The following is a 15,262-nucleotide window of genomic DNA, read 5'->3' as shown; positions in this document are numbered from 1 at the left end:
TCCCAGAAGGAGAAGAGAGAGAGAAAGGACCCGAGAAGATATTGAAGAGATTATAGTCAAAAACTTCCCTAACATTGGAAAGGAAATAGCCACCCAAGTCCAGGAAGCAGAGAGAGTCCCATACAGGAGAAACCCAAGGAGAAACACACCGAGACACATAGTAATCAACTTGGCAAAAATTAAAGAAAAATTATTGACAGCAGCAAGGGAAAAATGACAAATAACATACAAGGGAACTCCCAGAAGGTTAACAGCTGATTTCTCAGCAGAAACTCTACAAGCCAGAAGGGAGTGGCATGATATACTTAAAGTGATGAAAGGGAAGAACCTACAACCAAGATTACTCTACCCAGCAAGGATCTCATTGAGATTCGATGGAGAAATCAAAAGCTTGACAGACAAGCAAAAGCTAAGAGAATTGAGCACCACCAAACCAGCTCTACAACAAATGTTAAAGGAACTTCTCTAAGTGGGAAACACAAGAGAAGAAAAGGACCTACAAAAACAAACCCAAAACAATTAAGAAAATGGTCATAGAAACACACATATCGATAATTACCGTAAACGTGAATGGATCAAATGCTCCAACCAAAAGACACAGGGTTGCTGAAAGGATACAAAAACAAGACCCATCTATATGCTGTCTCCAGGCGACCCACTTCAGACCTAGGGACACATACAGACTGAAAGTGAGGGGATGGAAAAAGATATTCCATGCAAATGGAAATCAAAGGAAAGCTGGAGTAGCAATACTCATATCAGGTAAAATACACTTTAAAATAAAGAATGTTACAAGAGACAAGGAAGGACACTACGTAATGATCAAGGGATCAATCCAAGAGGAAGATATAACAATTATAAATATATATGCACCCAACATAGGAACACCTCAATACAAAAGGCAATCACTAACAGCTCTAAAAGAGGAAATCAACAGTAACACAATAATAGTGGGGGACTTGAACACCTCACTTACACCAATGGACAGATCATCCAAAGAGAAAATTAATAAGGAAACACAAGCTTTAAATGACACAATAGACCAGATAGATTTAATTAATATTTGTAGGACATTCCATCCTAAAACAGCAGATTACACTTTCTTCTCAAGTGCGCACGGAACATTTTCCAGGATAGATCACGTCTTGGGTCACAAATCAAGCCTCAGGAAATTTAAGAAAATTAAAATCATATCAAGCATCTTTTCTGACCACAACGCTATGAGATTAGAAATGAATTACAGGGGAAAACCTGTAAAAAACAGAAACACATAGAGGCTAAACAGTATGTTACTAAATAACCAAGAGATCACTGAAGAAATCAAAGAGGAAATCAAAAAATACCTTGAGACAAATGACAATGAAAACACGATGATCCAAAACCTATGGGATGCAACAAAAGCATCCCATAGTTCTAAGAGGGAAGTTCATAGCTATACAAGCCTACCTCAAGAAACAAGAAAAATCTTAAATAAACAATCTAACGTTACACCTAAAGGAACTAGAGAAAGAAGAACAAACAAAACCCAAAGTGAGCAGAAGGAAAGAAATCATAAAGATCAGAGCAGAAATAAATGAAATAGAAACAAAGAAAACAATAGCAAAAATCAATAAAACTAAAAGCTGGTTCTTTGAGAAGTTAAACAAAATTGATAAACCATTAGCCAGACTCATCAAGAAAAAGAGGGAGAGGACTCAAATCAATAAAATTAGAAAGGAAAAAGAAGTTACAACAGACACCGCAGAAATACAAAGCATCCTAAGAGACAACTACAAGCAACTCTATGCCAATAAAATGGACAACCTGGAAGACATGAACAAATTCTTAGAAAGTTATAACCTTTCAAGTCTGAACCAGGAAGAAATAGAAAATATGAACAGACCAATCACAAGTAATGAAATTGAAACTGTGATTAAAAATCTTCCAACAAACAGAAGTCCAGGACCAGAAGGCTTCACAGGTGAATGCTATCAAACATTTAGAGACGAGCTAACACCCATCTTTCTCAAACTCTTCCAAAAAATTGCAGAGGAAGGAACACTCCCAAACTCATTCTCTGAGGCCACCATCACCCTGATACCAAAACCAGACAAAGATACTACAAAAAAAGAAAATTACAGACCAATATCACTGATGAATATAGATGCAAAAATCCTCAACAAAATACTAGCAAACAGAATCCAGCAACACATGAAAAGGATCATACACCATGATCAATTGGGATTTACCCCAGAGAGGCAAGGATTCTTCAATATATGCAAATCAATCAATGTGATACACCATATTAACAAATTGAAAAAGAAAAACCATATGATCATCTCAATGGATGCAGAAAAAGCTTTTGACAAAATTCAACTCTGATTTATGATAAAAACTCTCCAGAAAGTGGGCATAGACGGAACCTACTTCACCATAGTAAAGGCCATATATGACAAAGCCACAGCAAACATCATTCTCAATGGTGAAAAACTGAAAACATTTCCTCTAAGATCAGGAACAAGACAAGGATGTCCACTCTCACTACTATTCTTCAACAGAGTTTTGGAAGTCCTAGCCACAGCAATCAGTGAAGAAAAAGCAATAAAAGGAATCCAAATTGAAAAAGAAGAAGTAAAACTGTCACTGTTTGCAGATGACAGGATACTCTACAGAGAGAATCCTAAAGATGCCACCTGAAATCTACTAGAGCTAATCAATGAACTTGGTAAAGTTGCAGGACACAAAATGAATGCACAGAAATCTCTTGCATTCCTATACACTAATGATGAAAAATCTGAAAGAGAAATTAAGGAAACACTCTCATGTACCACTGCAACCAAAAAATACAATACCTAGGAATAAACCTACCTAGGGAGACAAAGACCTGTATGCAGAAAACTGTAAGACACTGATGAAAGCAATTAAAGATGATAGCAACAGATGGAGAGATATACCATGTTCTTGGATTGCAAGCATCAATATTGTGAAAATGACTCTACTACCCAAAGCAATCTACAGATTCAATGCAATCCCTATCAAATTACCAATGGCATTTTTTAGAGAACTAGAACAAAAAAGCTTAAAATTTGTGTGGAGACACAAAAGACCCCGAATAGCCAAAGCAGTCTTGAGGAAAAAAAACGGAGCTGGAGGAATCAGACTCCCTAACTTCAGCCTATACTACAAAGCCACAGTAATCAAGACAATATGGTACTGGCACAAAAACAGAAATATAGGTCAATGGAACAGAATAGAAAGCCCAGAGATAAACCCACACACCTATGGTCAACTAATCTATGACAAAGGAGTCAAGGATATACAGTGGAGAAAAGAGAGTCTCTTCAATAAGTGGTGATGGGAAAACTGGACAGCTACATGTAAAAGAATGAAATTAGAACACTCCCTAACGCCATACACAAAAATAAACTCAAAACGGATTAGAGACCTAAATGTAAGACCAGACACTCTAAAATTCTTAGAGGAAAACATAGGAAGAACACTCTTTGACATAAATCACAGCAAGATATTTTTTGATCCACTTCCTAGAGTAATGGAAATAAATACAAAAATAAACAAATGGGACCTAATGAAACTTCAAAGCTTTTGCACAGCAAAGGAAACCATAAACAGGATGAAAAGACAACCCTCAGACTGGGGGAAAATATTTGCAAAGGAAGCAACTGACAAATGATTAATATCCAAAATATATAAAGAGCTCATGCAGCTCAATATTAAAAAAACAAACAACCCAATCCAAAAATGTGCAGAATACCTAAATAGACATTTCTCCAAAGAAGATATACCGCTGGCCAAGAAGCACATGAAAAGCTGCTCAACATCATTAATTATTAGAGAAATGCAAATCAAAACTGCAATGAGGTATCACCTCACACCAGTTAGAATGGGCATCATCAGAAAATCTACAAACAACAAATGCTGGAGAAGGTGTGGAGAAAAGGGGACCCTCTTGCACTGTTGGTGGGAATGTAAATTGATACAGCCACTATGGAGAACAGTATGGAGGTTCCTTAAAAAACTAAAAATAGAATTACCATAGGACCCAGCAATCCCACAACTGGGCATATACCCAGAGAAAACCATAATTCAAAAAGCCACATGCACCCCAATGTTCATTGCAGTACTATTTACAATAGCCAGATCATGGAAGCAACCTAAATGCCCATCGACGGACGAATGGTTAAAGAGGAAGTGGTACATATATACAATGGAATATTACTCAGCCATAAAAAGGAACAAAATTGGGTCATTTGTAGAGACGTGGATGCATCTAGAGACTGCCATACAGAGTGAAGTAAGTCAGAAAGAGAAGAACAAATATCCTATATTAACGCATATGTGTGGAACCTAGAAAAATGGTAAAGATGAACCAATTTGCAGAGCAGAAATTGAGACACACATGTAGAGAACAAACGTATGGACACCAAGGGGGGAAAGTGGCAGGGGGTGGGGGTGGTGGTATGATGAATTGAGAGATTGGGATTTACATGTATACACTGATGTGTATAAAAAGGGTGACTAATAAGAAAAATATAAATAAATAAATAAACATTTTAAAAAAGGAGAGAGGAAAAAAAAAACCGTAGTCAATGCTTGGAGGCCTTTGTTCTCTTGTTCTCTGTTTACTGTCTTTCCCTCTGTAACCGATTCTAGGTACACAGTTTCAATCCTAGAAATGGTGCTCTAGAAAGGACACAGATTGTGTATGGTGAACCTAGGAGATTCTAGCAGGAAACTGTAAGCTCCATGAAGGCAAAGGTTGGGCCCAGTAACCTTCTAGAACTCTGTTAGGACCGTGTCTGTTTGTTTGTTCTTTATTCATCCATCCATCCATCCGTCCATTAATCCAAATAAATATTTTGGGGGGCCTATCCCGTGCCATGCCCTCTTCCAGGCTCTGAGAATTCAGTAGAGAACAAGACAGACATGATCCTTCCCCCTGTTATGCTCTAGTGAGGGAGACAGAATAAACAAGTCAACAAATACATGCTCTAATATTTAAATGAACTAATGACTCTCCTTCAAACCTGGTTTTGAAAAAACAATGAAAGTAACAGGTCCTGTAGGAATTATTAGTGCAAACAGCTACCTTGACATGTAGCTGACACATTAATGAGCATCTTTTTCTTGAACTGAACCCAATTTTGCTGAAATATTCCTTTCAGTTATTCTCCCATTTCAGAGCTTTCCTGAGAAAATGACATGTCTTTTTCAGGTACATGGATGAGGCTGAATTATTCCCACATACCTTTTTTATTTTGGGCCATACCACGCGGCTTGCAGGATCTTAGTTCCCTGACCAGGGATCAAACCCAGGCCTCCAGCAGTGGAAGCACAGAGTCCTAACCACTGGACTGCCAGGCAATTCCCCACATACCTTTTTTTAAATAATTGAAATATATTTGACATAGAATATTATATAATTTCCACATATCTTTGAATATCAGCCGGTCCCAATTTGAGTTTTATTTAAAGTGGCTGCCGATATCTGGGGGAAAAATGTTTTTTACAAAGAAATTATCTAGAAATAATTACACTGATGCCTCATGCTCTTGCCTCCCCTACCCCTGGAGCTTCACTTATAACTGAAGAAGAATATTTTATAGCAAGGCATATATGAACCAGAGGCTCCATCGGTTTGAACTCAAATCGAGTTTCATCCACTGACATTTTAGTTTCTTAACTATTCTACTGCCTGCAGAGCATTCCACCAGAAGTGTAAGCCACATGGCAGGTTGATTTATGGTTCTGATTACTTTATGTGTTTTCCCTGGTCCCCGAAGGTGTGTGCATAATGATTTGCTCTCAGAGATCTTCGATCTGCTACAGTATCACTAGAAAATTCTTACCTCCATGTGCTCTTATACGCCTGTGGTAATTAGAAGCCAAATTATCATCCTGAAACAATCACTCCTCCTAGCACTCTTAACTTTCTTATGATTCAGTGCCCATTTTATTACACAGCTTAACAGACATTAAACATCTTGGAATTTATGCCATTACAAACAATATGGATATTTATTTTGATAGTAAAAGTATCAAAGAGGTTTGAAGACTCTTTGGAGTTTTCCAGCAATCCGAAATCCTAAAACTCTGACACTCAGATTGAAATATTTTCAATCTGTCAAAACCACTGGAGTCTTAGAGAGGAACATATGTTTTCCATTCTGGAAGTTTGTCTCTGTGTGTTCTATCTCTGGTATCATGCAAATAAAAGCATTAAGCTGAGAAGAGCTTACAAACACTTTCAGTGTTCCAAGGACCTTTTATGGAAAAGTTGTATTTCCCCCCAACAGAGAAAAGTAAGATGTGAAAGAATTGTTTCACTCAAAGTTTCCAAAGCACAAACATGCAAAAGTATAGCCTTGGGGAGAGTGGGGGTCAGAGTGGCCTGTGTCCCCGCAACTTCTAGCATAGACCCCCCCCAATAATGTCTCAGGTGCCCCAGGGAAAAAGTAAATGTAACTGCCCCAAATGTCATAGACTCTGAACCATGTTGGTGCATGAAACGAGTCAGAAAACTTGTGAGACCTTGACGCCTCTGTTAACTCTACCAGAGTAATAATGACAAGATTTCCAAGGACACAAACCAAGACCAAAGGCTGTGAGCGCCATCTGGTGGCCATATCAGCACGCCCGAACTCCATTACCTGGGCATGCCCACCACCTCCCCCCAATCTTTTTTTTTTTCCCTTTAGTGTGATGCCTGCAACCTGGTCTGATGGTAAACAGGGAAATTCCTGTATTTCTTCTTTTGGAGGGATTATTTTTATTTAAGACACTGAGTCTCTATTTACTCTTATAACAGTTATTTTTAATTTAATGCACGCTTTTAAGTTTAAAAAGGGAGCTGCTTCTACGAAAAATGCTAAGAAATTATAGTGGGACTAGCCAAGAGACATGGGAAAAATAGTGAAAGTGGTATATGAATGACTGAAGTTTAGGAACTCTCTTCGGGTGGGGTTGCCAGATAAAGTAAGGACACCCAGTTAAATTTGAATTTTAGAATTTCGTTTTAGTGTGTGTCCCAAATATTGCATGGGACACACTTGCACTAAAATATTATTCATTATCTGAAATCCTATTTTAAGTGAACATCCTTTTTTCTTCCCCTAACTCTGGCAACCTTACCTTAGGAGAACAAAGAAATTGCACCCAGGACTTCCCTGGTGGCACAATGGTTAGGGATCCGCCTGCCAGTGCAGGGGACACGGGATCGAGCCCTGGTCCGGGAAGATCCCACATGCCGTGGAGCATGTAAGCCTGTGCGCCACAACTACTGAGCACTCGTGCCACAACTACTGAAGCCCGTGTGCTTAGAGCCCAGGCTCTGCAACAAGAGAAGGCACCACAATAAGCCTATGCACCGCAACAAAGACCCAACACACCAAAAATAAATAAATAAATAAAATTTATTTTTTAAAAAAGAAAAGAAATTTCATCCTTCTCCTTGTCACTTCCGTTTTGATCTATCAAAACAAGCTAGTTGGGCTTCCCTGGTGGTGCAGTGGTTGACAGTCCGCCTGCCGATGCAGGTGACGCGGGTTCGTGCCCCGGTCTGGGAAGATCCCACATGCTGCGGAGCGGCTGGGCCCGTGGGCCATGGCCACTGAGCCTGCACTTCCGGAGCGTGTGCTCCACAACGGGAGAGGCCACAACAGTGAGAAGCCCGCGTACAGCGAAAAAAAAAAAAAAAAAAACAAGCTAGCTCTTGTCCTGTCTACGGATTGCTTGACATTTATGCCCCAATAAACGTGTCCCTGTGGGAGTACTGAGGCCTGACATCTGATAAATCACAGGGCAAAGGCCCACAGTGCACCTTGAGGTGGGAATGTCCGGGCCAATCAGAACAAGCAGTCTGGCCACATCAGACCAAGAGGGAGGGGGTTCTGGGCCCAGCTCTCTTCCCTGGCCTCTCGGGTACCTGCTCTGTGGAGGCCAAGGCCTGGCAGCTACTTTCGGGCCCTTACCAACGTTGCATTTGATGGAGAGCCTTCCGCACCCCACGTGTAGACCTAGACCCCTGGAGGGGGGCCCGCCCTTGAGGGGGCTCTGAGCCATGGACTTAGAGGGTGCTCACAGCAGCCATAGATAGAGCCGGCCTGTGGTGCTCCCACCCACGATTCCTGTATTTCCTTTATTTTTTTATTATTATTATTTTTTTTGTGGTACACATGCCTCTCACTGTTGTGGCCTCTCCCATTGCGGAGCACAGGCTCCGGATGCGCAAGCTCGGAGGCCATGGCCCACAGACCCAGCCGCACCGCGGCATGTGGGATCTTCCCGGACTGGGTCACGAACCCGCGTCACCTGCATCGGCAGGCGGACTGTCACCCACCTCGTCACCAGGGAAGCCCCTGTATTTCCTCTTAATAACAACCACACTGGCGTTTAAGTGAGCCTGGCAAGGCTTACAAATGCACACATAAAGATTACCAACTACCTTCCCCAGAGACGGACGAGGGAAGTTGAAGCTAAAACACACCGTGAGGGCTTCCCTGATGGCGCAGTGGTTGAGAGTCCGCATGCCGATGCAGGGGACACAGGTTCGTGCCCCGGTCCGGAAAGATACCACATGCTGTGGAGTGGCTGGGCCCCTGAGCCATGGTCGCTGAGCCTGCGCGACCGGAGCCTGTGCTCCACAATGGGAGAGGCCACAACAGTGAGAGGCCCACATACCGCAAAAAAAACCCCAAATAAACCCAAAACAAAAGAAAAAAAACACCCCGTGGGTAGTCAGAGGAGAGGACCGTCATAGCTCATCCCCCGGTGCCGTGTGCCAGGCTTGATCTGAGCACTTGTACACATGTTAACTTATTAAAATACTTCTAACAATCCTATCAGGTTGGGACTACCATCACCCCACGTACAGACTGAACAAAAGGAAACAGAATATGGTGTCCTCCTTGTGTTCACAAAGCCCGTTAACTGGCAGAGACAGGACTTGAAGGCCACAGTCCGGCTCCCGAGTCCATGCCGTGCTTTACAGCCTCCAACTTCTCAAACTCATTCCTAAAGCCACCTGGGAAGGAGGAACCAGGCAACTAAAGACTGGGTTTGAATCAGACTCCACGTCTGACCAGCCGCGTGATCCCGAGCAGGGGGCCTCGCCTCTCTGAGTCTCAACCTGGCTCCCTTGCAAAATGGGCACATTAATGGGAACGTCAGCCTTCAGCAACGCTGTGACTAGTATCAGGGTAGCATGTGTGAATGGGCTTTGTAAATTCTGGAGTGTTCTGTGAGGTATAAACTACCCTCTATTCTCATTAGAGGGAATTCATTTCATAACCTGCTCCCGGCTCTTGAACTTTGCTGTGCATCCAGTCAGTGCTGGATGATCTGGAACCAACAGCTGGTCTATTTATGGCTGAAAACCCACAGGTCATAGGAAGACAGCAGCACCGGAGCCCCTGGGTGGCCACAAAGATAAGGTTCATGTCTTGAGGACTGATGTCATGGTGGTCACTGAAGGAACAGGCCCCTCCTGCCCCTTCCACTAGTGACAACTGAAAACCTTGGTTTCCCCAACACCCCGATCCAAGATCAGCCCGACTCTTTGCCCAACGTTGGAGAAGTACCGGCGTGTCCTGCAGGCCTGGCTGGCCCCCTCTGACTGTGTGTTGCCTCCTTCCACAGATCAGTGCCCTACAGCAAGGCTACAACCAGGTGCTGAGCCAGACCCTGGAAATCACCTCCCTGAAGCACGAGGCCGAGAACTTAAGGAGGGAGGCCGCCATCACGTCAGGTGAGGCCCTTCTGCATTCAGGCCCCAGAGCTTCTGCCCTCCCCCTGCAGACATCACCAGTCAACCAGCACACCTGTGCCCGTGACCTGGGTGCAGCCTCAGGGATCACCCGTGTCGGTGCATTAGAGTTCTCCCTCAGTGGAGGTTTCTTGCCACCCAGTTCCGAGGGCAGGGCCTGGTAAATATTTGAGAGAATGGTATCTCTTGGCTACAAGGTCTCCTGAGCACTGGCCCCACCAGGGAGAACACAGGTCGCCTTGTGGCTTGGGTGGTTCCACAAAGCAGCCTGAGTGCAAACTAGAGCGTGGACAAAATGGGGTCACTCCTTTAAGGCACCCATTGTCTCACACATTTCAGCCGAGTGCACTTGGGCCCAAGGGAAACCATTTTCTAATTTGATCAGAGGTGGTTCCCTGATAAAGGGCTTGGGTTGGGAGAGGGGCAGCCAACGCACAGCTGTAGCTGAGCTTTGATTCCCTGGATTCCTTCATTGCTTCAACATGTTTCTTGAGCTCCTTCAAGGTGTCAGGCCCCGTTCCAGGCTCCGGGGAGGGAGAGCCAAGCAAGACAGTCAGATTCCTGTACTCACAGATTTGGGAGGGGGTGACAGACAATAAAAGTAAACGGATGAATAAACAAGCCCACTTCAGAGAGCAGTGGTGCTGTGGAGAAAATAAACTGTGTGTCGTGGTGGCCAAGGCTTCAAGGCGGGGAGGCCAAGGGGGACCAGCTTAGTGGGTGTGCAACCATGGAACTCAGGTGGGACTTGAACCCGTGGGCTGGAACTCGAACCCAGTCAGAACCCACTATCTTTTAATCGAGATCACGCATGTGGTCTCGGGACTTAATAAAGCTCAGGTTCTTTATGTCTCATCGCAGAAAGAATTCAGTGAGAGACAAAGTAAGAAGTGGATTTCTTTAGAGAGAAACACACTCCACAGACAGAGTGTGGGCCATCTCAGAAGGCTAGAGGCCCCCAAATATGGGGCGGTTAGTTTTTATGGGCTGGGTAATTTTATAGGCTAATGAGTGGGAGGATTGGGACAACTCTAATATTTTGGGGAAGGGGCGGGGATTTCCAGGCATTGGGCCACCACCCACTTTTTTTTTTTTTTCTGTATGTGGGCCTCTCGCTGTTGTGGCCTCTCCCGTTGCGGAGCACAGGCTCCGGATGCGCAGGCTCAGCGGCCATGGCTCACGGGCCCATCCGCTCCACGGCATGTGGGATCTTCCCGGACCGGGGCACGAACCCATGTCCCCTGCATCGGCAGGCGGAATCTCAACCACCGCGCCACTAGGGAAGCCCCACCACCCACTTTTTGACCTTTATGGTCAGCCTCGGAACAGTCCTGGTGCTGGTGCGTGTGTCATTTTGCTAATGTATTACAATGAGCCTGTAATGAGGCCCCAGTTCCCCCTGGAATTCGAATCTTACGCCCCCTTGGACCTAGCCGATTCTAACCAGTTTATGCTGTATCCTCCACGGCTATGTCCTTCTTTTAGAGAGGACCTGTTTCAGGTGGGCAAGGACAAGCCAAGGGTAAGCGAGGCTGCGTGGAGTGAACAGGGGATCGTGGGGCTGGGCAGGGTCGGGGGGTCTGGGTTATTATTCCAAGGGTCTTGGGAATCCAGTGGAGTTTTTTAAGCCGAAACTGACATGTCTAGAGACCTGAAGAGGAGGGACCACTCACAGACGAGGGGAGGGAGAGAAGCAGGTGACAGGGAGGAGGCAGTGAGCCTCGGAGGGGCACATCACTCTGAAGGCAGCCAGCGCGTAGCAGGAAACATGCCCACAGCTGTAGAAGCCAGGCACAGCACTGAGTCGCACGTGAATCCCCATCTCTGTATGAATCCGTGCTTTTCTTCTGCCTCACTCTGCAACTTAATCACACCCAGCCCCACCCCCTGCTGCCCCCAGGTCTCTGCTTATGCTCCTCCCTCACTTGGGATGTCCTCAGATATTTTCTGAGCACCTCCCCCAGGCTAGGTGCTGTTCTGGGCACCAGGAATGGAAGGATGAACTCGCTGGTCCTCACCTTCCTCCCGTATGTCAGCCAGTGAAACCTCATCCAAGCATCAAGCCTGTCTCAGATCCCACCTTCTCCGATCAGGGAATCGGACAGACCTGGGTTGGGATAATGCTTGAGATGGGCTGGACCCACTCAAAGTGTGGCAAGCCCCAGAGGGATTTCCAAGTAACTGAACTGTGTCCTGGAGGCAAAGCTCATTTTTAAAATGAAATTCTGGAGCATTTTGTGCTTTATTTCATAGACATTCTTGATTGAAACCTACCACTAAAACTGGGCCTGATGTTCTTTCAAGAAAAGAACCGTAGGAGATAACCCAATACCACTGCATTTATGCACCCTTCTTCCCACTTTTATTCAAAATGATACTACAATGCAAGAGGGAAGAGATATGGGGAGATATGTATATGCATAACTGATTCACTTGGTTATAAAGCAGAAACTAACACACCATTGTAAAGCAATTATACTCCAATAAAGATGTTTAAAAAAATGATACTACAGTAATGGAGTAGTTATCTATTGCTGCATAAAAAGTTACCCCAAAATGTAATGGATAAATCCCCAACTAATATTGATTATCTCACCCAGTATCTGTAGTTCAGGGATTTGAGAGGGGGGTGACTTAGTTCTCATGAGTTGCAGTCAAGATGTCGGCTGGGGCATAAGTCATGTCATCTAAAGCCTCGGGTGGAGCCGGAGGATCCCCCTTCCGAATGGCTGCTCATGTGGCTATTGGCTGGAGGCCTTAGTCCCTGAGCACACATGCTTCTCTCTAGGGCTGCTTGAGTTTCCTCAACACAGCAGTTGGCTTCCCCCAGAGTGAGTGATTCGAGAGAGAGCAAAGGGGAGGCCACTGTCTTTTATGACCCGGCCTGAGAGGAAACAGTCCGTCATTTCCACAGTATCATATTGGTTACCCATGGCAGCCCTATTCAGGGTGGGAGGGGCTACACAAGGCATGAATTCTAGGTGGTAGGGATCATTGGGGCCATTTTGGAAGCTGGCTGCCGAGAAAAATAATAGGCTCCCTGTAACAAACATAATTTAGCCACTTTGTGTTCTTGGGACATGCCACATCATTTGACCCTTACAATAACTCTGTGTGGGACAGACAGTGGGAGGTGAAATAGCTTGTCTAAGACCACCAAGCTAATAAGTGGTAGAGAGGGGTCCAAACTCAGAGGACTGTGAAACCAACCACCCCATCAATAGTGTCCAGCAGTGCCCTCTGCCACACGCCCGTCTCCTGGCCTCTGGAGAAGAATTCCTGGACCTTCCCTGTGCTGGGCCTTTGTTCCCCAGGTCCATGGTGTGGCCTCTCCTCCCAGGTTTGCCCGGCCTGTGCCCACAAGGGGCCCCCAAAGGCTTCTCCTCTCGCTGGTGCTGACTGCCCCTCATTCTCACTGAAGCCAGAAACCCTGTTCCGTGGACTTTGCTCTCATTCCCATTCCTGCTCTGGAACCCTTGGAAAAAGCCTCCCCAGTCCTAGGAGGGCACCGGTGGTGGCCCGGGCTTGGAAAGTCTTGTCCAAATGTTGGCTGACAGCCATGGTGTTGCCAATAATCCTTCCTGCCTCTTTGACCTCCATGAGTCTTTTGTTTTGGTTTGGTTTGGTTCTTTTACAGAGATGGTGTCATCTTTGCAAAGAGACGTGTTAGTAAAGGATGGTCAAGTTCAACAACTACAACAGGAGGTGAATCAACTGAAAAGTGAGAACAAAGGAAAGGATCACCAGCTCGAAGCCCTCAGCTCCAGAGTGAGTGTTGGGTCATCAGCAAATTGTAGCTGTGAAAAGCAGACACAGTGGAGTCACATGACACACGGTGGTGAGATGAGGCCAGTGCCCAAGGGCACAGGGAGGGTAGCTGCTGGGCAGGTGGCCAACTTCTCTGAAGCCTTTCAAAGGACAGTGTGTATGTGGCTCAGAATAAGCGTAATAGATTTTCAAATCCAGCAAACATTTTCTAACCCCTATTATAAATGAGAATGTTTAATCCCAGCAACAAACACACCTATGAGCATATACTGCCATTGCAAAGTTTAATATTAAGCAGAATACGATCTCTCTGTGAGCAAGGATGACCACACGGCTGCATCATGGTCCCAGCACCACTGGTTCTCATAATTGTCTTCAAAGCAGAATATCTGAAGATCCAGATGCAAACACGCAGACTCTCATTTCTTCCTTAGACTTTAGTGTGTAGAATGTCTCTATGGAAGATGAACGTGGTAGGCAAGCAAAGAGCTTTTTACATGTAACTGACTATTTGCAACTTTTGCCTTCAATGCTAACTTTAGAATCCTGCCTCTATAGGATAAGATTTCTCAGTATTTGTATGATGTGCCTGTTTCTGTGAGTCAAGGTAAAACCTCAAAGCTTTCATCTCAGGTGGCAACTCAGAGATTCCCAGAGGCTACCCGATAGCTAGGTCTGCATGGGGGTGGGGTGAGCACAGATCTTGAGGTTCCAAGGAAAAGGCACAATAAGTAACACCTGGTACGTAGTACCATACCCAGTTTGTAGCTGGTGAAAGGCACTGCACGAGCTTTGGGATCAGACAGACCAGGGTCCAATCCCAGAGCTTTCTTTCACTGTAACTTATTTGGCCTCCATTTCCCCATCTGTGAAATGGGGATGACAAAATCGTTTTCTGAGAAGTGGGAGGCTGGTTTTAGTTGTGCTCTTCTGCCTCTGCCCTGGGTTGGCTGCCTGGCCAAGCCCTCTGCATTCGTTCCTCCCAAGCAGAGTGTCTTCCCAGGCATGTGCTCTAGCTGTTTTATGTGGGGTGTGTGTGTGTGTGTGTGTGTGTGTGTGTGTGTGTGTTGGGTACGGGAAGGGGATGCAGAGGTGGTGCTAAGTAGAAGGAATCTGCAAAGACAGCACCTGCTTGGCTCTTCTACCTCCTGAAGTGCATTTGGATGATTTATGTCCCCGTTTCACCTTCCTCGTTGACCTCGGAATGAGGTCCCTTCTCCTCTAGACTGTGCTGGCCAATAGCACAAGGGCTCGTCACCACCAAGGGTACTGCTCTTGTGAACATTTGAGATGCCTTTTTTTTAATGACATACATCATGTGTGTTAATTTTAGAAAAATAGGTAGATGACATTGAGAAGAAAAAATAAAAAGAGAGGAGAGGAAATGCTACCTTGAGAAATCAGTGTTAATATTTTCATGTATGTTCTTCTAGTCTTATTTCTATATATTGCCTAGAAATCAATCAATCAATCATTTTATAGTTAATTTATACTATGCACATTTTTAAAATTTTTCAATACTTACTATTTTCCCGTGCTAATAAATCAACGCTCTTATCATTCGCCTTAAAAGCTACATACTTTCTCCTGGATGTATCCAGTGTTATAAAGTGGTCTGCTGTTGTAAACAACACTTGGGTTTTTTCCTCTTTTTTTTTTTTCTCCCACTGTTACTGACAATTCTGTGAAGAGCATCCTTGAAACTACAGATTTACTTATTTCTCCAGTCATTGT

The 15,262-nt window shown here is 44.6% G+C and overlaps 1 protein-coding gene across 1 annotated transcript in view; it reads left to right on the top strand.

Moving 5' to 3' along the window:
- The window catches only part of LOC308611612 (forkhead-associated domain-containing protein 1-like), an 88,158-nt gene that overhangs the window by 51,848 nt on the left and 21,048 nt on the right, over positions 1–15,262 (top strand). The window contains exons 6-7 of the mRNA XM_081260330.1: positions 9,634–9,742; positions 13,398–13,528. Coding sequence (XP_081116456.1) covers positions 9,634–9,742; positions 13,398–13,528 — 240 coding nt within the window. The remainder of the gene's footprint in view (positions 1–9,633; positions 9,743–13,397; positions 13,529–15,262) is intronic.

This window comes from Mesoplodon bidens (genome assembly GCF_964165515.1).
Source record: "Mesoplodon bidens genome assembly, contig: HAP1_SCAFFOLD_567, whole genome shotgun sequence".
In the NCBI taxonomy this organism is placed as follows: domain Eukaryota; kingdom Metazoa; phylum Chordata; class Mammalia; order Artiodactyla; family Ziphiidae; genus Mesoplodon; species Mesoplodon bidens.
The sequence above is the reverse complement of the archived record's forward strand: the minus strand, read 5'-3'. Positions and strand labels throughout refer to the sequence as shown.